The following is a 26,395-nucleotide window of genomic DNA, read 5'->3' as shown; positions in this document are numbered from 1 at the left end:
TGGCCTGTGCGGTCTCCTCTAACCAGCATGTGCTGTATCATATTCAGAAAGTAGTTATAGGCGCTCACTGGCCTTGAAAAATATCCATCAGCTGTCGGATAAGCTGAAACCCATCGAGGCTCTGGTGAAACGTTCACTTCAGGGAAACACACACACAAGGCAATTTGATCAGACTTCACACGTTTTAACAAAATCCAGGTGAAGGAATCGCCTCTGGAAAAACAGAAGACTCTTACGGGCAGCTCCAAGAAATAATTCTCTCGAGAAAGGGAAAAAAGATGTGAAATTCTCTGTACTAGGGTAGAAAACAAGATGAAATGGGATTTCACCAAATGTGGAACTTTCTCGTAACCCCAATCTAAAACGGTGGTTTCCAAATGTCTCAGGATTGTGAAACCGTCTTGGATTTTCCTCCCACACTTTGTCTTAGAGGTAATCAAGTTCAAAACCCATAAACCCTAAAAAATCGTAAGATCCCTCACCCCTCACCCCACCCCCCACCACTCCCAAGGAAGACCGCAGGCAAGAACACCATGGAAACGACTTTAAGATCTCGAGTCTGTAGAGGACACCATTCCTAAAGTTTAAAAGAAATTGATCTTTATTCTGGCAGGATCTGCTGTTTCATGCAGAGTGTATGGCCATGTCTCCGACTCGGGAGAGCTCTATTTAACGTGTGCGAGTACTCAGTAACATATACCCATGCTTTTTACAGAGCCCTTGTGTTCCCAGATTGGCTTTAGGTTTGAAACCCTAAGCTTCAGTTGTGTCTCTGCTAATAATAGGGCTCACCTCCCAACGCCTGCAAGAGACAAGAGGGCTAGTGAGGGAATGGCTTCCAGTGTGGGGGAATCCGAGAGAAAGGGCAGGACAGCGGCCTGGGTCAGCCAATCCACGGAGAACACTGCTCGGCCACCCCCAGGCCCAGCCATGTTCCTCCTGACACCCCCAGGGATCTCCTGCCCGCTCCCAACATGCCACACAAGGGACACTTGGGACCCCAGAAAGGCACTGATGTTGAGAGCCCGCTGCATGAGATGAAGACACACACTCGCTCCTTAAAGAGACGTTTGAGACATGCATGGCTAAAATCCAATCCAATTATACGAAGATTCTTGGCTGAAAATAAGCTAATGGCTGGAGCTTTATAGAATCTCAAGATGTTTCTATGTAAATCCTACCACCAAACAGCTGTGAAAATAAACCAATGGGCTTCCTCCAAGTATGAGCCCACCCGAAACCCTGCTGTCTTGGGCCACTGATTATCACAAACACTGCGGCCTACGTTTAGAGGACAGACCTCGAGGGGAATCTGCTGATGCTCCTTCTGCACCACGGAGCTGGGAGAGAGACGGACTCAGAGCTGACAGCTAACATCATCTTCAACTTTCCAGGCAAGTGATTTCAGTGCAGAAACAGGGTGGGGTTTCTGTGGATGTTCACTTGGAAGGTGTACACAGCCTCTTATTTGCAGAACTCCCTTCTCCCAAACAGAAATAACAAACCCCAAGCAAAGTTCAACACATCTTTTTTATGTACAAATGGGTCACTGGCACAGAGGGAGTTACTTTTTATAAATATCTGCAGCAAATCCCCTAAAAAAGATGTGAATAAAAACGCTCTTTCTCAGCACAAAGGGCTTATCCTGCCTCCAAATCGCAAACTTCCCGAGTGCCTGTGCTTAGTCAAACACCTGTGGGCTCCCTGGGAAAAACAGGATCATATTGGGACCAAAGGGAAGAGCCTTCCTATCTCCCGGGAGAGCGGAGGTGACTTGAAGGTCATCTGTCGCCCAGGACTTGGGAGTGATTAAACTGCTCCTTCCCAAGACTTACGGCGGCCAGTCGTCTTTGTCTAGCTGCTGATTAAGTGGCAGCGGCCCAGAGGGAGGAGAGGAACTTACAATCACGTGAGGAAGTAAAAAAACTCTGGGTATTTTGATTTAAAAAGAACACTTGGTAATCAATATAACCCTGTAAAGCCAATGTATCCAATTCACCAGAAAGAACATCTTAGGTTAGCATTCCGGAATCTATCAAGACAAGCGTTGCTTTAGGAAGATCATTACTTAGCACCAATTTCTCTCTCTCATAATTTTTCCTTTTCCTCCGAGCCCTCGGCTGTGATCAGCGCTGTCGGAGCAGAGCTCAGCGGCACTTTTAATCAGTAACACAGCTGGTCTCGAGGAGGAGTGCGGTCACACGCCACAGAACAAACAGCGCGCTCACGCCAAATGGCAAGGCCACTGGAGCACGCGGACCCACGGCCTCTTCCTGGGGCTGCTCTTTGACTCTCCAGGCCCAGGGGCTTTACTCGAAGCGACGCAGGTGGTTGTACAGCGACTGGACGTAGGTGAAGACACACATGGGGTCTGGCTTGCGGCCCATCACCATCATGTCCTCGACTTCGATGAGGCGCTCACAGTTGGCCAGATTCCTGAAACACACAAGCCCCATCAGAATGGCGGTCCAGCCCCACAGCCACGACAGGGCACAGAACTCAGCCTGCAGCCAGAGGTTCGCCCCTCTTTCTTTTCTTTTTTTTTTTTTTTCCTTGGTGTCCCACCCCAATTTGAAAGCCAGTTTGGGCCGGGCGCGGTGGCTCAATCCTGTAATCCAAGCACTTTGGAGGGCCGAGAGCAGTGGCTCACGCCTGTAATCCCAGCACTTTGGGAGGCCGAGGCAGGTGGATCACCTGAGGTCATGAGTTCGAGACCAGCAGGGAATTCAGATAACCTGGCAGAACCTTTGGACTCACTGGCTCCAATGCAGTGTTTCCAAACTCCCAGATTTATAAGCCCCCTATATAATTAATATTTTCATTTAAATAGACTTACATTATTTAATCTGGCTTTTATTTTTTAGACACAGGGTCTTGCTCTGTTGCCCAGGTGTGAGTACAATGGCACGATCCTAGCTCACTGTAGCCTCGACCTCCTGGGCTCAAGTGAGCCTCACGCCTTATCTTCCCAAGTAGCTGGGATAGACACATACCACCATGCCCAGCTAGTTTTTTGCCATTGTTGTTTTGTTTTTGAGACAGAGTCTCGCTCTTATTGCCCAGGCTGGAGTACAGTGGCACAGTCTTGGCTCACTGCAACCTCCGCCTCCCAGGTTCAAGCCATTCTCTTGCCTCAGCCTCCGGAGGAGCTGGGATTACAGGTGTCCACCACCATGCCTGGCTAATTTTGTGTGTGTGTATTTTTAGTAGAGGCCAAGTTTCACCGTGTTTGCCAGGCTAGTCTTGAACTCCTGACTGCAGGTGATCCACCTGCCTCAGCCTCCCAAAGTGCTGGGATTACAGGCGTCAGCCACCATGCCTGGCCCAGCTAGTTTTTAAAAAATAGTTTTGTAGAGATGGGGGTCTCACTGTGTTACCTGGACTGGTCTTGAACATCTGCCTCAAGCCATCACAAAGCCTCCTGAGTAGCTGGTATTACAGGCACAGGCGAGCCACAGTGCCTGGCATATTGTATTTAAATGTTAAGTGTGACTATATTTAAGTCAAAAAAAAAAAAAAGTACGCTGAGTGTCCTTGCTCACACCTGTAATACCGCACTTTGGGAGGCTGAGGCAGAAGGGTCACCTGAGGTCAGGAGTTTGCAACCAGCCTGACCAATACGGTGAAGCCCAGTCTCTACTAAAAACACCAAATAATATGCAGGACGTGGTGGCATACGCCTGTAATCCCAGCTACTAGGGAGGCTGCGACAGGAGAACTGCGTGGACCCACGAGGGGGCGCTACTGCGTCACTGCACTCCAGCCTGGGCAATGGAGCAAAACTCCTTCTGGGGAGCGCAGGGAAGTAAATAGCAATAGTATATGGAAAGTTAGCGTGCGTTATTAAAATAAAGGTAAAACTAGGTCAGGTGCGGTGGCTCACACCTGTAATCTTAGCACTTTAGGACGCCGAGGCGGGTGGATCACAAGGTCAGGAGTTCGAGACCAGCCTGAACAACGTAGTGAAACCCTGTCTCTACTAAAAATACAAAAGTTAGCCAGGCATGGTGGTGCATGCCTGTAATCCCAGCTACTCAGGAGGTTGAGGCAGGAGAGTTGTTTGAACCTGGGAGGCAGAGATGGTGCCATTGCACTCCAGCATGGGCAACAGTGCAAGAATTGGTCTTAAATAAATAAATAAATCTAAAACTAATAAAGCAAAACATAAGTTTATCCATTTGCCTCCTAAAAGTGCTTTTAGCCTTTTTTTTAATATATATTTTTGAGATGGAGTCTTGCTCTGTGGCCCAGGCTGGAGTGCAGAAGTGTGATCTGGACTCACTGCAATCTCCGCCTCCTGGGTTCAAGCGATTCTCCTGCCTCAGCCTCCCAAGTAGCTGGGATTACAGGCGCGTGCCACCATGCCCAGCTAATTTTTTGTATTTTAGTAGAGACAGGGTTTCACCATGTTGGCCAGGATGGTCTTGATCTCCTGACCTCATGATCCACCCACCTCAGCCTCCCAAAGTGCTGTGATTACAGGCATGAGCCTGTGCACCCAGCTGACTTTTTTTTTTTTTTTTTTTTTTTACCATGACCCATAGTAAGGAAGATATTTTTATTATGATTCAGCACAGGCAGACATGTATGCGAAAATAAACTTTCACATCCTTACCTTTACTACTGCCTGTATTTTCTCCGCGATAATTCATGTTATTTCTCTCCCGTGTCCCTCCCCAACTCCACCTCTTGAAAATGCTGGTCAGGAAGCACTGAAGTGATTTTACAATCACTAATGAGTCATAACCGGCACTTTAAAAGATTGCTTAATATCATTGCCACCCCCCTCACCCCCCAGGGCCCTCTGCCTCTGGCGTAGGAAGTACAGGTTTAACTTTTGGCTCACTGGTTCAGATTCGTGTGTACACTGTGGCCTTTCGCTGGGGCTCAGAGGGAGGGCGAAGGCCTGCCTCATGGCTGTGGGAAGAGGAACTTCAGCAGTCAAGACACACCGCGCTGAGCATCTCAGCACCGGGTCCTAAAGTAACAGCAGACGGCCTGCGGAACGCCCAGCCCCGCGGCCCCGCCCCCTCCGACTCTGCTGACGGCGTGCCTGGTTCCCCTGGGTTCTCGCTGGAACCGCCCTGACATTATCAGGCAGAAGCAAGAAGGCAGAAACGATCGCACTTGGCCCAGTCGTCAGCGCCCTTCCTTCAGCAGCTGTGTGCACTTTTGTAGCTCCAGGGGGCCCCAGTCTTTTGTTTTTAGTTTTTGTTTTTCTTTCCATCGATAAGTGCCTGACTGTCGGGGTTCAAATCCCAGCCCCACGTCTTACAGGCCCTATATCTTTGGGCAACACACTTCATTTCTCCAGGCCTCAGTTTCTCCATCTGTGAATTATATCTGCCTCAAAAGTGTGCCATGATGATCGTAAACCCATGCCAGTCAGACGGCATCACAAAGGGCACATCCAAAGAGCTAATAAACGTTTGAGATTAGGCTGGGCGAGGTGGCTCATGTCTGTCAGCACTTTGGGAGGCCGAGGCGGGAGGATCACTTGAGCCCAGGAGTTTGAGGCCAGCCTGGACAACACAGTAAAATCCCGTCTCTACAAAAATCGCAAAAATTCCCCAGGCATGGTGCTGCGCACCTGTAGTCCCAGCTACTGGAGGCTGAGGTGAGAGGCTGGCTTCAGCCCAGGAGGTGGAGGCTGCAGTTAGCCTGGATCGCACCACTGCACTCCAGCCTGGGCGATGGAGCCAGACCCTGTCTCAGGAAAAATAAAACCAAAACAAACAGAAAAAGTCACAGCACATTCTTGTGGCCGTTTTGATGACGATGCCTTGCATTAAGAAACAGGGTGGGTCACAGAGAAAAGGCCTGAGTGTGAAATCCAAATAGTCGAGTTCAAACTCTGGCTCTTCCAACTGCTTCACCTTCTGTGCCCATTTCCTTACGGTGGTTCATGCCTGTAATCTCGGCGGGCAGATCACCTGAGGTCAGGAGTTCGAGACCAGCCTGGCCAACATGATGAATGGTTTTTATGTCTCTACTAAAAACATAAAATTAGCCAGGCGTGGTGGTGGACGCCTGTAATCCAAGCTACTTAGGAGGCTAAGGCAGGAGAACTGCTTGAGCCTGGGAGGTAGAGACTGCCGTGAGCTGAGATTGCACCACTGCACTCCAGCCTGCGTGCAAAAAAAAAGAAAAAAAAGAAAATTGGAATACCAGCTCTGCTATCCCTCCCAGTGGGCCTGTTGGGAGGTTGTGATTCCACAATGTGTCTTTATGCATCTTGTTCCCCAGAGAGTCCAGCCAGAGGGGAGACCCCTGTGAGCGAGCAAGATTCCTCTGACCCACCCCAGTTTGGCACGACCCACTCAGCACTTTCTACCAGGACTCACACGGCTGTGCGCTCCAGAGACAAAGGCTGTAACATTACCCGAAGCCCTGCTCTGCTGTGCTGGCTGGCCGCCAGGCCTCCTATCAGAAACCAACTGTCACGGCGAAATGGAGACATCTGTCCTGGATCCCCTCCCTGCCTCCCTCTTGGGGTTGCAGCCGGTGGCCTGTAAGGGAATCCAGCAGGCTTTGTGGGGTGGTGAGTGAGTCTGGCCCGCTGAGCGGGCACCCTTTCTCCCTGGGACAGGACAGGCCAGGGCTCCATGTCAGGGAAGTCGGCCCTCTGATGCGAGCAGGCATGCAAAGGTGCTTTGTCAACGATAAAGCATTGAAAATATGAGTTCAGGCCAGGCGCTGTGGCCCATGCCTGTAATCCTAACACTTTGGGAGGCTGCGGTGGGCAGATCATTTGAAGTCAGGAATTCAAGATCAGCCTGGCCAACATGGTGAAACCCCATCTCCACTAAAAATATAAGAATTAGGCCGGGCGCAGTGGCTCACACCTGTAATCCCAGCACTTTGGGAGGCCAAGGTGGGCAGATCACCTGAGGTCAGGAGTTCAAGACCAGGCTGATCAACATGGTGATACCCTGTCTCTACAAAAAATGCAAAAATTAGCTGGGCGTGGCGGCGCGTGCCTATAATCCCAGCTACTCAGGAGGCTGAGGCAGGAGAATCGCTTGAACCCAAGAGGCGGAGGCTGCAGGGAGCTGATATCGCACCACTGCACTCCAGCCTGGGCGACAGAGTGAGAGAGAAAGAGCGAAAGAGAGAGAGAGAGAAGGAAGAAAGAAAGAAAGAAAGAAAAAGAAGGAAAGAAAGAAAGAAAAAAAGAAGGAAAGAAAGGAAAGAAAAGGAAGGAAGGAGGGAGGGAGGGAGGGAAGGAAGCCTGAGTTCAGAGAAGCTGGGGACCTGGGTTCACCTTCCTGAGTGATCCTGTCACACGTGGCGCCCTCCTCTTCATCTGCCACACAGGTGGAGCACCTCCTCTCCCAGGCCTATTTGGAGGATCCCAGGTGTGTGGGAACAGGCTGCACACATGGCCAGGTTGTCAGCCCTGACAGCGGTGGCCTCAGTGGTCCCACATGTTAATTGGGGACAGCATGAGGACTCCAGGACCTCCACCCATCCAAACACCCCCATCAGAAGCACCAGTCACCTCTATAAAGGCCCTGCCTCAGCTTGTTCATCTCAGGAGCCAGGGAAAGGGGACCCAATTTCCTCCAAGGACAGCTCAGAGCCTGCTGCAGACGCTGTGAGCACAAGAAGGTTCCTCTGACATTTCTTACGCTATTTGTGCCTGTGTGTACCTCCTACCTACTGGTCCCACAAGACTACTTATTCTAACTTTCCCCCCCATGAAAGAACCCTTCACGTGCCAGAAGAAAACCTTGCTTTCATGTCTTTCTCTGAACTAAATAGCTCTGATTCCTTAACTGTCCCCACAGAGGACACCTTAGGACGCACTTCTCTGAGCCAGGTCTTGTTGCTGTGACACCCACTTCATAGGAGGCCTTCAGAATTGCTGGCATGTTCAAGGTGCCGCTCACCGTCTGCAGAGAGCCAGCTGATTCCTGCTTCATTCTAGAGACTGCCTTTATCCTCTGTTAATGACCCCTGGCCCCTGCTCTGGCAGCAAGTCTTCAAGACCAGGGTGGCAGCTAGAATGGGAGTGGGGGCCATGCCCTGTGTCACCCTCCACTGCCCAGATCACTGGCTTCCACCGCAAGCAACCAGGGCACTGGGCCACGATGCATTTATACCCACTGTTGTTATTGCTAAGTTGAGCACAGGAGAATGTGGGGTTCCTAGGGGAGCGGGGGGGGGGTGTCACAATACGCAACACGCAACCACCATCTCCTGGCTCCCTCTTTTCTTCCCCCTGCCACCTTCGCCCCTCACCAACTTCCTTCCCTGAGAGCTTCAAATTCTCCATCCCATAGGCAGGGATCATCCTCCATCTCCATAGCTCACAGCACACCCTCAAGAGTACCCGCCTTCCACAAATCCCCTGAGGTCAGGAGGTTGTGAACAGCCTGGGCAACAAGGCAAAACCCTATCTCTACTAAAAATACAAAAATTAGCCAGACGCAGTGGCTCACACCTGTAATCCCAGCGTTTTGGAAGGCCGAGATGAGTGGATCACCTGAGGTCAGGAGTTTGAAACCAGCCTGGCCAACATGGTGAAACTCTGTCTCTATTAAAAGTACAAAACTTAGCTGGGCGTGGTGGCGGGTGCCTATAATCCCAGCCACTTGAGAGGCTGAGGCAGGAGAATCGATTGAACCTGGGAGGCGGAGGTTACAGTGAGCTGAGATTGCTCCATTGCACTCCAGCCTGGGCAACAAGAGCAAAACTTCGTCTAAAAAAAAAAAAAAAGAAAGAAAGAAAACAGAAAAAAAAAAAAAAGCACCTGCCTCCCACCTCAGCCTCCCAAGCAGCTGGGACCACAGGTGTGCACCACCACACCCAGCTAATTTTTTGTATTTTCTGTAAAGACAGGGTCTGGCCACGTTGCCCAAGCTGGTCTCGAACTCCTAAACTCAAGCAATCCACCCGCCTTGGCCTCCTGAAGTGCCGGGATCAGACTGCACCGTGAGCCCGGGGCTCACTACCATTTTTAAAGTGCCTTTGCCTGCACCCTGCGTCAGTCAGGGAAAAGCCGGAAAGGGTTTCTGCTACTCTCTGTCTCGAGCTTCAGCTACCACAGGGCTGGCCTGGAAAGGCGCTGGAGGAGGGGTCTGGGGGTTATTTTAACTTTTTTATGCCTGCTCTAAATGCAGGCAAGGATGCCAGGAATCGGACTAGTACCTCCTATCTGGTTTTAGACAGAGACACATGGGCACTACAAATAGCCTGGAAGCCCCTTCTGCTCCAGCGAAACCCGAGAGCAGGCCACATTCCCCGCAGGGCAAGTGGGAAGCCTGGGGCTGCACGTCCTGCACTCTGCCTCCAAGGAGGCGGAGGGGACCGGTGCAGAAGGGTCAGGCGTCTTCCATAAAAGGGGCTGGTCCCCGCTCGTTCCAGATCCCGGGCACCTGTGAGGCAAGGGAAGCTCGCTGCGCTGTCAGCGCCGCGTCACTCACACAGATTAGGCCGTGGGGAATCTCTGAGACCATAAATCATCAGGTGCGGGTGGGGGAGGGGAAGCACACACCACTTTCACTCCAAAGGTCACTGACGCATCTTTGTGCCTTTAAGGCGCTTGCTGGCCGAAATGTTTCCTTTTTCCTGCAAGGGTAACCCATAGCCTGGGGACCTGCGTCCTCCTTTCCCTTCCAGAGGTTGCCTTTATCAGACCCCATGCTCCTCTCGTCCCACCCTGCCTGCCCCCACGCTGTCCTTCTCGGCCCTGTGGTTCCTTCTCAGCCCCGTGCTCCCTTCCCGGCCCTGTGCTCCCTTCTCGGCCCTGTGATCCCTTCTCGGCCCTGTGCTCCCTTCTCGGCCCTGTGATCCCTTCTCGGCCCTGTGATCCCTTCTCGGCCCCGTGATCACTTCTCGGCCCCGTGCTCCCTTCTCGGCCCCATGATCCCTTCTCGGCCCCGTGATCCCTTCTCGGCCCCGTGATCCCTTCTCGGCCCCGTGATCCCTTCTCGGCTCTGTGTTCCCTTCTCGGCCCTGTGATCACTTCTCGGCCCTGTGCTCCCTTCTCAGCCCTGTGGTCCTGCTGCCTGCATGCCCTGGGTGGCTTTCAGCAGCACATGTCTGCTCAGCCTTTGCTGCAAACCTCAGGAATATGGGTGACGACATGACAGCCAGCATCCTCAGGCAGGTGTCCCTGCACTTTCCCGCCAGCTCTTCTAAGCAGCCTATTGTCTAGGAAAGGAGGTGATCCAAGCTGCCGTCCTCCCAAGAGGCCCCAGTCAGGCGAGTCAGTCTTCCCAGCCCTCTCCCCCTTGTGATGAGTCATGAGGGGAGGTGCCTTCCCAGGCTCTGAGCAAACCCCCATCCCCGACCCTGGCACAGGCCTGCGGTGGGCGCCTCTTCCCACCCCCTCGAGTCAGCAGAAAAGCAAGAACTCATCTCAGCGGCTTCAGCAGACCCATCCTCCCTGCCCCCCTCCACAGCCGGAGCAGGCTCCGGCCACAGGGAGGTTAGGCTGGCGATTTTACACTGCTGTGTGCTCCAGGAAGGCAGCAGGCAAAACCTGGACCAGCCTCGCCGCCGCCTCCCCCTCACCCCACCAGGCTGGGAATAGCAGAAACATCTGTTTGGAGTGTAGAGACTCCCTGGACCCAAACCTGGTGCTGGGGAAGCACCACCTGGAGTCACTCTGGCTCTGGCTGCCAAGGGGAGCTGTGTTCCCTGCAGGCTGGGGCACGGAGCCACCACCCCATGGCCCGTGGCATCCTCTCTCTCCCTGCCACAGCCTAGCCTGGTCCAGGGCGGAGGGTGACCGAGGTGGCCAGGACATAAGCGGGCACCACACTGGACTTAGACAACGAACAAAGAACCCTGAAAGACAGTGTGGCCTCTCCGCTGGGGCGGGTGCTGGGGTGCGCGCCCCAAGGCCCTGGCCCTGCATACCCTGACAGTCTGGTTGTTGACGGCTGCCCATCTAGGCTTCGGCAGCTGGGCCCCATCCTCTGGAGCTGCCTGCTCCCCGCACCACGCACTCCCCTTGTCTCCACCTCCCCATCGTCTGCATCCAGTTTCGCAACACGTTCGGCCAGAGCTGTTTCTGCAATTAGGATGACAGCTGACCCCAAGCAGCCAAGACAGAAAGGCTTTTCAAGTATACAAGGAGTTCTTGTGACCCCAGGGGGCTGAGTCCAAGCGCATCATCCAAGGCAACCCAACAGGGCTGATACCAAGATTCCAAAAACACACTGAGGAGCTCAGAGCCAGCGTCTCAATTCTGCCCCCAGAGTGAGAGTGGCTGCCCAGAGAGGGGCGGCTGTCTCAGGTCAAAGCCAGACTCAGAACACCACGTGTGGGTCACAAGACACCCTGGCTTTTGTTCCTTCCCTGGCCAGGCTCAGGGTCCAGGGAGGTGGGTCGGGGCCAAGGCCCGATGACTGGGCCAGGAAAGGAGCAGGGAAGGCAGGTGAGGCCTGGGGTGAGGCTCCTTCAACCCAACAAGCCCATGAGGACCACTCTTTTTTTCTTTTTTTTTTTTTTTTTCCAGACAGAGTTTCACTCTCGTTGCCCAGGCTAGAGTGCAATGGCATGATATCGGCTTAACGCAAGCTCTGCCTCCTGGGCTCAAGCAGTTCTCCTGTCTCAGCCTCTTAAGTAGCTGCGATCACAGGCATGTGCCACCGTGCCCGGCTAATTTTGTATTTTTAGTAAAGACGGGGTTTCTCCCTGTTGGACAGGCTGCTCTTGAACTCCCGACCTCAGGTGATCCGCCCGCCTCGGCCTTCCAAAGTGCTGGGATTACAGGCGTGAGCCACTGCACCCTGCTCGGTGAGAACCGCTCTTAAATGTGGGCACTGAGGACCCAGACCAGAAACAGACATGGTCAGTTGCAGACCGACGTCAGAGGCTGACGCCAGCGGGCACAAAGGCAGGGAGAGAACAGCAAACGTGTCCTCCAGAGGCTCGGCTTTGGGGATGGCCTTACTTCTCTCTGAGCTTCAGAGAGCTTAGCGTCAGGCAGCCCCAAACACCACTCATCTGTGCCCTGCTCCCTGCCCTGGGGGCCGAGATGAACCACAGCCACAGCTCCTGGCCCCTCTGTCTTCCTATTGGGTTCAGTCCCCAAGAGGCACTGGCATGAGGCAGGAGGGGAGTGAGGCTGGGCACTTATCCTATGGCTGCCTCCCTGCCAGGTCACGGTGAGCTGACTGCAACCATTGCCAGAGCATGGTCCTCATCAGACCGTCCTCTCCACCCAGGCCGTGGACTGCTGGCCACGCACTGCTGACCACAGACCGCTGACCACGCACTGCCGACCACGCACTGCTGACCACGGACCACTGACCACGCACTGCTGACCACGGACCGTTGACCACGCACTGCCGACCACGCACTGCCATTCTCCCCAGGCTGCTGCTCAGGGCCTGGCCCTCTACCTCATTCCTGCCCATGCCTTTGTCAAGAGTCCCTGTATGAAACTCTCCTCGCCCAGTTTTTGGCTGTGCCCCTGTGCCCCGCTGGAGCCCCAGCAGACACACCTAACTTTGCCACCTCTCCTAAGGCCTTTAGCCAATAACCAAATCCCAAACTCGCTTTCCAGGTGCCTCCTGAGCCCAGAGCCACTCCCATCCTCACCCCAGGAGTGGGACCTAAGCAGCGAGGCAATTTCACAGTCAATGCCAGAACACGATTTAGGGAAGGAAAATCTGATTGGAAGCAAAATCTCCTTTTTGCTTTTTAGACAGAGTCTCACTCTGTCACCCAGACTGGAGTACAGTGGCTTGATCTCAGCTCACTTTAACCTCTGCCTCCCGGGTTCCAGCAATTCTCCTCCCTCAGCCTCCCAAGCAGCTGGGACTATAGGCACACACCACCATGCCTGGCTAATTAAAAATCTCCTTTTAAGTGGCCCAGAGAGTAATCAATTTCTTGCTAATTGGCCGCCGTAGGTCAGGCAAGCAACAGCATCTCCACATCAGTCCAGAGAGGACAGATTCAGAGCTCTGGGGGACTCTGTCCGGCTGCCCTTCATGCCTGGTCCGTGGCTGTTCTCCCAGAGTGCACCCCAGAAGCTGGGCACCCAGCAAAGGGGGCAGGTATCCCAGGAACAGAGTCCCCTCCCCCACTGAGTGCTGTGTGACTCGGAACATCCTTCTCCAGGCCTCAGTCTTCCCATCTGCTTGACAGGTAGACAGACCACATGGCCTCGGGGTCCTTCAGCTTTGCAGACAGCTGCCCCACAATCCACTCGCCCCATGACCCCCCTGGGGACGAAGTTGGGCTCAGGGACCAGGCTGGGGCTGGCAGCCAGCAGGAGCCACCACACTCACTCGGCCATGGTGAAGGCCAGCTCGAAGTTCTTCTGCCGCTGCGTGGGGCTCAGGGAGTTGTAGTCGAAGGCATCGGGGAAGAAGGAGTGCACCAGGGCGCAGAAAGCCATGCCGTCACTCCAGCTGGAGGAGAAGTTCTGCAGGTCCACGTGCTGTGGGAGGGGAGTGCAGTCAGCGTGGGGCCCAGACACAGATGCCTGGAGTTTCTCAGCACACGCTGCGGGCAGTCAGGCACCCACTGGGAAGGCATGATGACTGTGGCTCCCATCCCTTAACCCCAGCCTCAGCAGGCTCCTGCCCAGGCTGGAGAACAAGGACAGGGGCAATGCCTGGTCAGGCCCCTGGCGGGCAGGTCCCAGCAGCCGGAAGGGAGCCTGGCTCACCTGGTAGCCCAGCGTCTTGCTGCGGCACCACTCAAGCAGAATCTGCTTGATGCTGCTGGCGCTGGCCACACCGAAGCTCTGCGATCGCTTCAGCCGGGCCCGGGCCTCGCCTTTCCCCCTGCAGAGAGAGCGCAGGCCTGCTGCGGGGGCCTCCAGCCACCATCTCCCACCGCGGGTCCAGGACAGGGGAGGCAGTCCCTGCACCCCCAGGGAGGAGGCCCCCGCTCCCTCTGCTCACCCAGGAGAGATGCCGACAGCACGCAGGCTCAGCTGTGCCCATGTCCACGGCACGGCCCCGTACACCAGCCACACAGCCTCCTTTGATGGTATGTGGTGGGACCATCCTCACCCAAAGCGCCCTCTAGGTCCCCTGTCTACTTCCCACCCCAGGAAGCAGGGGTCCCTTGGGAATCCTGAGACCGAAGACCCTGGCCCACCCACATAGCCCCAGGCCCTGCCTTCTGCCTGGAACTCCTTTCCCTGTTCCTTCCTCCCCCGCCTCCTTCTGAGCCCCTCTCCTAATGGAGGGCCTCCTTCCCTGATGGCTCCTTCCTAACCAGGAGGGATGATTTCCTCTTCTGGGCCCCAAGAACAGTCCCTAACGGTCGGGACCAGGTTGTTTGGGGTGAGTGGGGACACGTCCTCAGTTGGCCTCCCTCACTAGAGTTGAGCAGGGACTGGCTGGCATCTTCATCATCCCACAAGGCCTGGGCCACACCCTGCACGCAGCAGGCATCAATACCAGGAACTGACACGAAGACAGGCTGAATATGCAGAGGCGGCTGGAGCCCAGGGAGCCTCGAGGCCTGGAGCCCTCGTCTCTCGAGGCCTGGTAGCAGGCATCCGCTGTGAGTGGGCATCTGTACTTCCCCTCCCCCATCTGTGAGTGGGCATCTGTACTGCCCCACCCCCCGTCTGTGAGTGGGCATATGTACATGCCCCCCCATCTGTGAGTGGGCATACGTACATGCCCCTCCCCCGTCTGTGAGTGGGCATCCGTACTTCCCCTCCCCCCATCTGTGAGTGGGCATCTGTACTTTCCCTCCCCATCTGTGAGTGGGCATCCATGCTTCCCCTCCCCGTCTGTGAGTAGCATCCGTACTTCCCTTCCCCGTCTGTGAGTGGGCATCCGTACTTCTCTTCCCCATCTGTGAGTGGGCATCCGGGCTTCCCCTCCCTGTCTGTGAGTGGGCATCCGGGCTTCCCCTCCCCGTCTGTGAGTTGGCATCCGTATTTCCCTTCCCCATCTGTGAGTGGGCATCCGTACTTCCCTTCCCCATCTGTGAGAGGGCATCCGGGCTTCCCCTCCCCGTCTGTGAGTGGGCATCCGGGCTTCCCCTCCCCCATCTGTGAGTGGGCATCCGGGCTTCCCCTCCCCGTCTGTGGGTGGGCATCCGTACTTGCCCGCGGTCTCCTGCTCCCACTTCTCAAACAATGCCTTCCGGGCCTGCGCCCCCGAGGTGCGGGGCAGCGTCTGCGACCTCACCAGCTCCCTGCGACGCTCCCCCGGCCGATGGACCTGAGTTGTGGCTGGCGGCTGCGGGGACACGGGTGACTGGGGTGGTGTCACCAGCGGTGGGCTGAGGAGGGAATCGCCGAGTTGGGGTGTGGGCCCAGCAGCCGTCACTAGCTCAGCAGGCCCTGAGGTCCCCATCCCGCTGTGTGACAAGGCAGCTGCACCGTGAGGGGCGCTCAGAGAGGAGCCGCCTTGTTCGGGACCCCTGGCGATTTGGCAGGTTTTCCGAACCGTGCTGCCTGGCGGGCCTGGCCCATAGGCCCAACTCAGGAGGGACGCCAGCCCCCTCTCTGGGCATCACCACCCCCTTGGCAGTTGTCAGTGCCTGGGGAGACAGGGGACCCCCTCCTCGAGCAGGAGGTGCACCCAGAACCAGCCCGGTGGGGCCAGGCCTCCTGCCTCCACGGCCATGAGATAAGACCACTGTTTCCTCTGAAACCGTTTGCCAGGAAGTCACAATTATCCTTTTATTATTAAAGAAAAAAAAAAAGCCAAGCCCGCTACCCCACCCCCACCCCCATCCCCATCCCCAGTTACAGTCCGGCTGGCCAGAGTGGGGAGGCCTGCACCACAGGGAAGGCCCGGCTCACCTGTCCCTGCCCGCAGCCCTTGGGCAGGAAGTTCCTGGCTCCGAGGGACCCCAGCAGGCTGGGATGGAAGAAGACTATGCTCCTGTCCTCCCTCTCCTGCCAGCCGAGACACCTCCTCCAATTTTTTTTTTTTTTTTTTTTTTTTTGAGACAGAGTCTTACTCTGTCGCCCAGGCTAGAATGCAGTGGCGCCATCTCGGCTCACTGGAACCTCCGCCTCCCAGGTTCAAGTGATTCTCCTGCCTCAGCCTCCCAAGTGGCTGGGATTTCAGGCATCCACCACCATGCCCAGCTAATTTTTGTATTTATTTATTTATTTGAGACGGGATTTCACTCTAATTGCCCAGGCTGGAGTGCAATGGAGCGATCTTGGCTCACTGCAACCCCTGCCTCCTGGGTTCGAGTGATTCTCCTGCCTCAGCCCCCCGAGTAGCCGGGATTACAGGCATCTGCTACCACACCCAGCTAATTTTTTTATTTTTATAGAGATGGGGTTTCACCATGTTGGCCAGGCTGGTCTTGAACTCCTGACCTCAGGTGATTCACGGCCTTGGCCTCCCACAGTGCTGGGATTCCAGGCGTGCACCACGGCTCCCGGCTCTTCCTCCAATCTTTTGACTGACTTGAGTGGTCCACAAAGAAACCAGCCTGTGGCCACATTTCTCCCAATGAAGCTCTCCACCCAGCCCCTCTGCCCCACTCCCTGCTCACATCTTCCCCCAACCGTGCCGCCCAGTGCTCCAGAGATCCAGCCCCGAGCCTTCCATGGAGATGCCAACCCCTGGGCGGCCTGCGTCCAAAGCCGAGAAGACATCGGCGTGGCGACTTCGCGGGAACATGGGCCCTGACCCACCTGTCGCTGTGTTTGCTGGCTGTCACTGCCCCGTAGCCAGAGCTTGACACAGACCTCGTGAAAGAGGAACTCTTCTCTGTGGAACAGACAGAGGGAGAGAAGTGACACACCCCTGCCCAGGGAGGGCCGCCACAGCCTCCCTTCCTCTGACCTGGCATCACTTCGTGGATGAACAAAACTTCTGGGCTAAGCCAGCCCTGCCTCAGTGACAGTGACAGAGAAGGGAAGATGGGCACTCGCAGCAACAACATCAAGGAGGTCTTTTCAGCTGTCCCGCCCTGCTCCTGAGAGGGCAGAGCTCAGGGCCCGTGCCATGTATCTGGCGAACACAGCTCCCAAACCCGTCCCACAGAGGCCGGTGCCACCTCCGCCAGGACACAGCACAGAGGCCTGATCACAGGCCACATCAGGCCTGGGGCCTTGAGGGAGGGGACAGTGCCAACGTGCAGGGCAAGAGCCACCTTTCAACTGTGGCCTCCACCTGTAATAAAAGCCACGGTTGCCCCCACCAGGGGATGACGATATTTCTCAGCATCTCTGGGCAGGAGCCTGGGAGGATGGGCTAAGGGGAGGGGCAGACATGGCAGGCAGAGGCAGGGCTGGGCTTGGTCCCTCGTTTTCCAAGTCACCCACCGACTCCCCCTCCCCAGCCCTGGCCCTCCCACTCCCATCCCAAGGGGAGGTCCGCCCAAGGCTGCGCTGTCCTGCTCCTACCGCTAGGACTGGGAGTCCAGGGCGTGGTGGCCTCGCTGGGGCTCGGGTTGAGGCCCCCCAGGGTGGCAGCAGACGTGGGTGATAGAGCCGCAGCTGAGTTCTCCCCAGAGAATCTGTCAGAGACTCGGGTGACAGCCGTGACTGGCTGGTGGGGCAGCCGCAAGGAGAGACTCACAGGGCGAGGCCTGGGGGGATCTGGTGCCTGGAAAGTTTGGGCAACCTCGGAGGGGCCATCGCCTGGACCTGGAACATGTGACCAGCATGGGTGGGTGGTCAGCTGTGGCAGCCACAGGGGCCTGAGACCTCCCAGAAGGGCTCTAGCCTCCCTGAACCTTCCTCCCACCTCCTCCAGGAAGGCCTCCCTAACTGCTGACCAGCCTCCCTGACCTCCTACCAGGGATATCCTACTGCTCCAACCAGAGCTGATTTTCCCCGCTTCCCTTCATGGCCAGCTTCATAAATACTAGTTGGCTCACAGCCCACTCTCTACCCTATTCAGTGCTTAGAAAAATTCCTCAGCCTCTACTTGCTTTCCTCTAGAAATGGGAGAGCTCACTACCACCTGAGATCTTCTGACTTTCCTCTGTGTTTCAAAAGTTCTACTGAATGACGCTGCTCTCCTGGCAGTCTCTCTGCCCGCTGGGGTTCAGGCTAGAGTACCCCCACCCCAGGCCAAGGGCTGGCCTGGAGCAGATACTTGACCAAGGCCTTACTAAACCCCCAAACCTACCCAGCCACCCCTCCGCTGCCCTCAGCCCTACCTGCCCCCAGCTGGTGCCCGTTTTCCATGATGCAGGAGTTGAAGGCCTTTTTCATCTCCGACCCACTGGCCTCGTCATAATCCAGACTCTACAGAGACACAGACCACACCAAGAGCCCGTCAGCCAGGGGAAGCTGCCTGCCCCAAACCCCCTCCTGGTTCTGGCAAGATCCTGGGAGGCAAATACCTCCACTGGGCTCCTCCCCGAGTCCCAAAAAGCTGAGGACAGACATCAAGATTGAGGATTCCAAAGTAGGTGAGGCCACCTCACCCTTTCCCCCAGGCTGGACCAGATGATGGTCAGGAGTGCCTGGCCCCCTGCCCCTCTCACCTGGGCCAGACTGACACGGACACCAGGTCTTTCTGCACCAACGATAAGCAACAGCGCCCCGATCATGCTGAGGCCCGTTCGTGGGTGGCCAGGACACGATTTACCCGGCCGTTCAGAGCCTGGTCAGCTGCAGGTGACTCACCCATCCCGGCTAGGTGGTAGGAGTGGGTGGGGCAGGTGGGGGCAGACAGACAGCCAAGACCAGGAGCCAGTGGGGAACCTGGGATCCAGGCCGTGCTGCCCATCCCTGTGACCTGGGCCACAGCACTTCCCCTCAGGGTCTCAGTTTCCCCGTTTGACAAACGGGAGCAGGCTAGGCAAGCGACGCTCGGCATCCACCCAGCACCCAGCTCTTCTTCCAGGCACACCCCTTATGCCAACCAGCCTCTGTTCTCCCAGTAGATGCTGCCAGAGCCATTTGACAAATGGGACCCGGGAGTCTGAGAGAGCATGTGCCCCGCCCAAGACTATACAGCAGAAACCAGCTGGGACTTGTGGCCAGGGGAGAAGTTCCCAACCGTGGTCCTGGTCCCCTGCTCCCAGCAAAGGCGTGTGATGGGCTGAGAGTGTCTGTGGGGCTGGCAGGGGCTCCACCGAGAGCCCAGGACGAGCGGCTTGAGAGGTCGGCTGTGCGTCTTGTAGGTGCCCTGGTTTACAAGGTTCCCAGGCAAATGATGACACAGCCCTGGCCCGGAGGGCTCAGCTCCTCTCACAGCCAGGGCAGGAGGCGCGCGCCCTGCCGTAGGGAATCAGTCTGGCAGGGGAGCCAGGCTCATGAACAGAGAGGGCTGTGTCAGCATAAGGATGCCTGGCACAGGCTCCACCCAACCCATCAGGGCAAGGAGGGCCCCTCAGAGCCAGAGGTGCCTGAGCCACATCCAGAGTGAGCCCGGAGGACGAGCAAGGGAGGGCACACCTAGCAGAGTGGTCAGTGTCTGCTTCTGCAGAGACATCAAGGCACAGGTATCCTGACCATGCCCGCCTGGGACTCAGGCAGATGCAGCAGTGCACCCAGGATGTCCGCCTGGGACTCAGGCAGATGCAGCAGCGCACCCAGGATGCCCACCCAGGACTCAGGCAGATGCAGCAGCACACCCAGGATGCCCATCCGGGACTCAGGCAGATGGAGCGGCGCACCCAGGATGCCCGCCCAGGACTCAGGCAGATGCAGCAGCACACGCAGGCTGCCTGCTTGGGGTCCTCGACACCTTAGGAAGGAACCCACAGTCCTCGGCTCTGTGTTTCAGGAACACCCTCCAGAAGATGTCAGAGAGGGGCACAGTGGAGGAGACCAGACAAGACACTTCTCTAGTCCTGGGCAGGAACTGGGGAGGGAGATGGGGCACTGGGAGGGCCATGGGCAAGAAGGACTGGGGGCTTTGGGGGAAAGGGATGGGCCTGGAGACTGCGCGGATATGGAAGAGGAAGGGTGCCAAGCCTCTTCCAAGCCCAGGCTTGGTGGGACAGGTTTCACCTGGGGCATGTTGAGGGCATGAGCTGAGGTGTAGCTGAATTTTTGAGTCTGGAGTTGAAGAGAAAAGAAGGATGAGGGCGGGCGCTGTGGCTCACACCTGTAATCCCAGCACTTTGAGAGGCCAAAGTGGGGGGATCACGAACTCAGGAGTTCAAGACCATCCTGGCCAACACAGTGAAACCCCGACTCTACTAAAAATACAAAAATTAGCTGGGCGTAGTGGCGGACACCTGTAATCCCAGCTACTTGGGAGGTTGAGTCAGGAGAACCACTTGAACCTGGGAGGCGGAGGGTGCAGTGAGCTGAGATGGCACCACTGTACTCCAGCCTGGGGTGACAGAGTGAGACTCTGCCAAAAAAAAAAAAAAAAAAAAAGATAGAGAGAGAGAGAGACAGAGAAGAAACAAGGATGAGCATGTTGAAAAACAGAAGTCAGGGCATGCACTGGGCTCCTGGAAGTCCAGCAGAGGAAGAGCAGCTTGGGGCCCCTGGGATAAGGTCCCAACATTTCAGGAAGCAAAAGAGCAGTCAGCAGAGAAGGAGGAGCAGCCAGAGAGGTAGGAGGAGCCCTTGAAGAACTGTGAGAAAGCCAAGGCCAGGAAGGAAGTAAATCCAGAAGCCAGGCACGGGGCCGGCCGCAGTGGCTCACGCCTATAATCCTAGCACTTTGGGAGGCTGAGGGGGGTGTATCACTTGAGGTCAGGGGTTTGAGACCAGCCTGGTCAACACGGTGAAACCCCGTCTCTACTAAAAATACAAAAATTAGTCAGGCGTGGTGGCAGGCACCTGTACTCCCAGCTACTTGGGAGGCTGAGGCAGGAGAACCGCTTAAACCCAGGAGATGGAGGTTGCAGTGAGTGGAGATTGCACCACTGCACTCCAGCCTGGGCAACAGAGTGAGACTCTGTCTCAAAACAAAAGGGGGAAAAAAGCCAGTTTCGTCCAAAGGCAGCCTGGGGTCGAGGAAAAGGTGAAGAGGAAATGCAATCAGGCGTCCATTGGGTTCAGCAAAAGAAGAGGCCACGGGTGCTTAGAAGCATGGGACAAGGAACGGCGGGGACAGGAGAGGCCTAGGGGAGAAGTCCCAGGGAAATGAAGGCCGCACAGTAACTTTGGCCCTGAGTGGAGCCGGGGGAAGGGGTCAGAGGGGTTTTTCCAGAGGGAAGAGGCAAGACCACATTTATATGCTGAGAAAGGTGAGGGGACCTCTGCAGGTGGGGACCCTGGGGAGCTCAGAGCGGGCAGGACCCAGAGCCTGGGGAGAGGCAGCCTTGGAGAGGAGGTGACCCCTCAGCTCTTGATTCAGGAGTGGGAGGAGGAGAGGCCGGGCCTGCTCTCAGGAACACAGGAGAATCACCCTGCATCTCAAAGAATGGGCACCCCTCCAGGCATGTCGGCAGGGGGCGAAGAACCAGCCAATCCAGCTGGAACCGCAGCCCCCACTGTCACCATGGCTGTGGCTCTGGGGTCTCCATGACCCCCCGCCACACCCCTGCTCTCATCTGACAGGTTCCACAGGCCCAGGCAGGGCCCTGGGGGGAAAGGCTGAGGGCGAAACCATTTTCCCAGGAAATGTGTCTCTACGGGTGGGTGGGGAGGGGGGTCCCCTACAGATGCCTGTCCCTGCACGTTGCAGTCCCCTCAGCAACCCCCATGGTGCGCCAGGGGACCAGGTGCTGTAGCAGACCTGGTAGTCAGTTCTCTCGGCTAGATCCCTGCTAAGGGAGGAGGGGAAGGGGCTGGGGTGCAGGGCTGAGCCCAGACTCCCAAGCTCCCCTGCCTCAAGACTAGAAAGCATACCTCACCTGGGGAAAGGGTTCTGCCCAGGCCTTGGGTCAAGGTGCAAGGGGCTATTCTGAGATCACCCTCCAATCCATCATCACACCGATAGAGAGAGGCAGTGGCAGAGTCAAAGTATGGGTCTTGGGTCTCTTACCCCATGCCAGGGCTCTGTCCACGAAGTGCTCTGGCCTTCTAGGGGGCAGAGAGGACAACTCAGGCAACTTGTCTCCCAGGGCCCGGGTCAGTGGGTGCCCTGGCCCACGGGCTCTGTCTTAGACAACGAGGGTGAGGAAAAGGAGGGGGACTGGGGCCACCACCCAGTGGGACCTCCACGAAACTCAGAGCTCTTCAACCAGAGGGCTTGGCTGGAATGAGCTGTGTCCGCAGACCCCCCAGTAGGCTACTGTGGTCCTCTGTTCAGGGCAGCTGCCTCGGTCATTGGGAAGGAAACCAGGGAGGCACCTCCGATCTGGGACGGGGCAGAAATCGCTGGAGAGGCCTGGCGCTGGGGACAGGTCCTGTCGAGCTGGCCTGGTACTCCCCAAGAGTCCCCACTTCAGCTTTGTTTCCAGAAAGGGGAGGTGCCCCATGGGGGAGCCCAGGCCTGGGGTGATAAGTCTGATTTCAGGGGCCTTCCTATTGGAAGAGCTTTTAGACGTTTTTGTGGGGGAGGACGCATATTTCAGGCGTTCTGGGTGCTGCCTGAAGTGCGTGGACCCATCCGTGGGGACAAAGCCCACGCAGGGCCAGAGCCGCATCCTAAGACGATTCACACGGCTGACCCGGCCTCCTCCACTCACACCGCCGTTTGAAAGGACTGGATTCAAACTTCTCCCTAAAGCATTTAACTCTCTTATCACAGTGTGTCTGGGAAAGGAAGGCAGATAAGGCGAGTCTGGTTTCTTTCACGGTCGGGCCTCTGACATGGGGCTGGCTCCTGGCGGCTGCTCCTGAGGCCTCCGTGGCCTCGGCCATGGGAACTCAGTGGCTCTAGCTCAGTTGAGGATGACATTTCCAGGTCACAGCTCTGGTCCAACCTGCTGGGGCCTGGGCCTGGCCTCAGGCTGCCACCATCCACCTCAGGCCCCCACCTGGCTCCCAGATCCCTGCTCCCAGCCAGACAGGATTGCTTGATCAGCCCTTCCTGCGCTGAGTTCAGGACACATTTATATACTGGAGACAATATACCTCCAATCCCTCAGTCCCCAGTTTGAAAGCAAATGGGTCTCTAAATGTCATGGCTTGTTACAGAGGGTCAGCATGACACCGGCCTCTACAATGCCGGGTAGCACTGTCATCCCTGGCTTGTGTGGGTGGGATGTCCCACCAAGAACCCCACTACCCAGACACAGCCTGGGAGGTCAGACGCCCAGCAGCCTGGTGTTCGGCTGTGACTCTGTCCACGGCCAACACTCAAGTTTCACCCAGCGTTTAGCTGTGGTTCTGTGTCCACAGCTCACACTACAGTCTACTCTGCACCCAGGCTCCTTGTTTGTGACCAAGCTCTGGATCACACGGTGCTGGTCACGGCACGTCAGCCTGAGCATGTGAATGGCTCCACACGGCTCAGCCCGAGCATGTGGATGACTCCACACGGTCCCTCCTCTCGGGCCGGACGCTGGCCTGGAGGCCGTGTCAATGCTCCCGAGGCGGAGGACAGCAAGAGAGGTAGGGATTGGTGCTTGTGAGGTCAGCCCCGTGCTAGCTGCCTCAGGCCCAGGGAGCAGGGCTCAAGGGGTGTCAGGGTTCTAACCCAACTGGGGACCGTAGCCATGCTCTGCCCACAGAGCTCACCTAATCTTGCTGCTCACGCCCCTGGCTGCCTGGGTCTCCATCCTCAGTCCCCAAAAGGCGGATGCATCCCCTGGGTGCCTGGGTCTCCATCCTCACCTCCCAAAAAGCTGATGCGTCCCCTGGGTGCCTGGGTCTCCAGCCTCACTCCCCAGCAGGCTGATGCATCCCCGCTGACCCCAGCCTCTTCTTTCAGGAGGGCTTTCTCTCTGGTTTGCTCAGAATGGGCTCTCAGTCCCTCCTCCCTCCCTGGCAGCTCCCCAGTCTATTTTTGATTTCCTTCAAACTCTTCTGCCTTGGCCCAGAGAGCTCCCGCATCTCCAGCCTTGCCCGCTCTCTGGAGCACCAGATCCAGCATCCACCTGCTCTGAGACAGCTTCACCTGGTTTTCCATAGACCCTCATGTTCAGCACAGCCTGGGTGGAACCCAGCATCTCCACCCAGATCTGTGGCCCAGCGGTCCCCCAAGCCAGGGCTCCCCTCTGAGACTACCCCATCTGCTCACTCCCCTCTGAAACACCTGCCCAAGGCAGCTCCTCTACACACCATGGCCCATGCCCCAGCTCAGACCCTTCCTTTCTCCTTGGACCGTCACAGTTAAGTTACCCATCTCCAGCCACCAGCCACCTTCCATCCACTCCTAAGAGGGCTTGCCAGACACAAAGACCCACATCCTGAGCCTCACCCACCAACCCCTAAGCCAGAGGACCAGCTTGGTGCCAGTGAACAATGGCTAATTTCCACTGACAAAAGGCACAACTGGAGAGAATCCTCCCCCCTCTGTGTGTGTGTGTGTGTGTGTGTGTGTGCGTGCGAGCCCATACACACACACAAATTTACATGTATATGTGACTCTGACATTATTTTTCTTAAAATTTGGACGGCTGCTCCTATGAGCAGGCAAATAGCAAACGCATGTTAAAATCAAACCTCAGAAACAATGATGACACAGCCGACAAGGCGCGTGTTAGCTCACAGCGGTGATTTTATGCCACAGCCATGTAGAGTGTCATGTTCAGAAGCCAGGCCTAAGTGTATCCACATTTCCAGAAACTTCACACGGAGCGCTGGGACACCCACAGGCTCTGCCACCAGGACACGCATCAGAACCTCGCACAGGCTGGAGAAAGCCCAGCTCCTCTGCCCCATACACCACAGCCACTCCCCACCCCACTCACATGCCTCGAGGTGGCACTGTCGCCAGTGAGTCCTTTCAGCGTTTCTGAGGCTTAATGCACCACCCACCCCCATCTGCACCTGTGGCAGCAACCCTTGGCCCCCCAGCAGTCAATGTCTCCCTTGCTGGGAAACCCGATGAGAAGGGACTGACTAGTGTTAGTGTCTGGAGCAGAGCACGTCCGACTGCCCAAACTTGGTCTGGGGCCACCTCTCACCCTGGCTGGGACCTCCAGGGAGAAGGTCCAATCTGATATCCTCCTCCAGGCCCCCTGAGGTCCAGCCCAGCCCACAGCAGGAAATCTGAGTGCCCCATGGATCGGACCAAGGAGGGAGCAGGTGCAGGTTACACAGCGGCAGACCCTGGGAACTCAACCCCAGAGCACATGCCTGATCAGGATGGAAAATCCCACCCAAGGGTCACTGCACACGCCATGGAAACACTGGAAACATTCTAACCGCCCTGGGTGGCCCATGAGGGAAGTAGTGACAGGTCCCCGTCGGCCTCTGCCCCATCCCCACATGGTGTGGGGTTCTGGCCAGTCACTGACCCCAGGAATCTAGATGCCGCTGGAGGCTGGTTCCCATCTCTCTCCCTTCCCGGTAAGGGATTTTCGCCCCCCAACCCCCACCCCGGGATGCCGGGATCCCAAAGGCCGCTGCTGATCGGTTGGTTTGGGAACGCCAATGCCCCTCGGCCCCCCTTCCCACCCAACCAGGGGCCTGAGTTCTCAACCTGGGTTAATCAATAACCAGAGCCGTCAGGCCTCAGTGAAGCGGCAATGCAGGGGCGCGTGAATGGAGGGTGGGGGCAGGCAGGGGTGGTGACCATTCCAACACGCCCCGCGCGGCCCCAGGCAGTGCTGAACTGTCGGGAGCTGGACCTTGGCGCCCAGGCCCTTGGTGTCATGGGACAGAGGAGAGAGGGAGACGGGACTCGGAGCAAACAGAGCCTCGCTCCAAAAAAAGGGCGAGGGCCCAAGACAGGTGCAGCGGGCAGGCTAAGTGGTCCTCCCCCTGCCGTCTCCAACTCCGGAGGGGCGGCCGGACCCCATCGCTTATTCCGAGTGGTCGGTGATAGGCCCCAGCCCCTAAGACACGCGAACGCAGACGGTCGGGGCGAAGGGGCGGCAGCCGTTTCGGAGCCCCACTCCCCGGTGCCAGCGCGCGAGCTCCCCGGGGCTCACCTGGCCGCGGCCGGACAGCGAGAAGGTGGCGTGGCTGGCGAAGCGCGCGCTACCCAGGCGGGGCGCACGGTCCGGGACCCCGGGCGCGGGCGGGGGGCTGGGCGTGCCGGGGGTGCCCGGGGTGCCAGGCGCCGGGGACATCCCGCTGGCCAAACCCAGCGCCTCCACCTGGCGCGTCAGGCGCTCGAGCTGCGCCTGCAGCCGCTGGTTGTCCCGCTGCAGCTCGGCCACCGTGCGCGCCAGGGGGCCGGCCAGGCGCAGCGCCTCCGACACCCGCCGCTCCACGCCGCGCTGCAGACCCTGCATGTCCTCGTGCAGCGCGCGCACCGCGCCCTCCAGCGCCGCCTCGTAGCGGCCCAGCGCCTCGCGCACGGTGCGCGCCTCCTGCGCTTCTGGGGAGGGCTCCATCGCCCAGCGGGGTGCGTGGGGCGAGAGAGGGCCGGGCCGGGAGAGGATCCGAGCTCCGCAGCTCCGGGATGCGACTGGCAGTGCTCCGCTGGCTTCGCACGAGGGGGAGGCCGGGGAGGCGGGCGCGGGGCGGGGCCTCGGGGGCGGGGCCGGGCCGACTCGGGGACACCTCCCTCAG

The 26,395-nt window shown here is 57.2% G+C and overlaps 1 protein-coding gene across 3 annotated transcripts; it reads right to left on the bottom strand.

Moving 5' to 3' along the window:
- Nucleotides 1–1,511: 1,511 nt before the first annotated feature.
- Nucleotides 1,512–26,302, bottom strand: SMTNL2 (smoothelin like 2). 3 transcript variants are annotated; one of them, XM_039476734.2, is made up of 8 exons: nt 25,810–26,302; nt 18,070–18,157; nt 17,309–17,551; nt 16,595–16,670; nt 15,037–15,216; nt 13,637–13,754; nt 13,254–13,405; nt 1,512–2,436 (listed from the first exon to the last, which is right to left on the bottom strand). In XM_039476734.2, exons 1-8 carry the CDS (start codon nt 26,215–26,217, stop codon nt 2,310–2,312), a joined length of 1,392 nt encoding a protein of 463 aa, XP_039332668.1. In that variant the 5' UTR covers nt 26,218–26,302; the 3' UTR covers nt 1,512–2,309. The 3 variants fall into 3 exon arrangements, 2 of the variants coding, with proteins under 2 accessions (XP_039332668.1, XP_039332667.1); XR_005581400.2 differs by lacking the exons at nt 1,512–2,436; nt 13,254–13,405 and having other exon boundaries at nt 13,667–13,754; nt 13,875–15,216; XM_039476733.2 differs by lacking the exons at nt 1,512–2,436; nt 13,254–13,405; nt 13,637–13,754 and having other exon boundaries at nt 13,761–15,216.
- Between the last annotated feature and the right edge of the window lie 93 nt (nt 26,303–26,395).

The sequence above is a fragment of the Saimiri boliviensis genome, chromosome 17, assembly GCF_048565385.1.
Source record: "Saimiri boliviensis isolate mSaiBol1 chromosome 17, mSaiBol1.pri, whole genome shotgun sequence".
In the NCBI taxonomy this organism is placed as follows: Eukaryota; Metazoa; Chordata; class Mammalia; order Primates; family Cebidae; genus Saimiri; species Saimiri boliviensis.
This window is presented reverse-complemented; position numbering and strand designations above follow the sequence as displayed.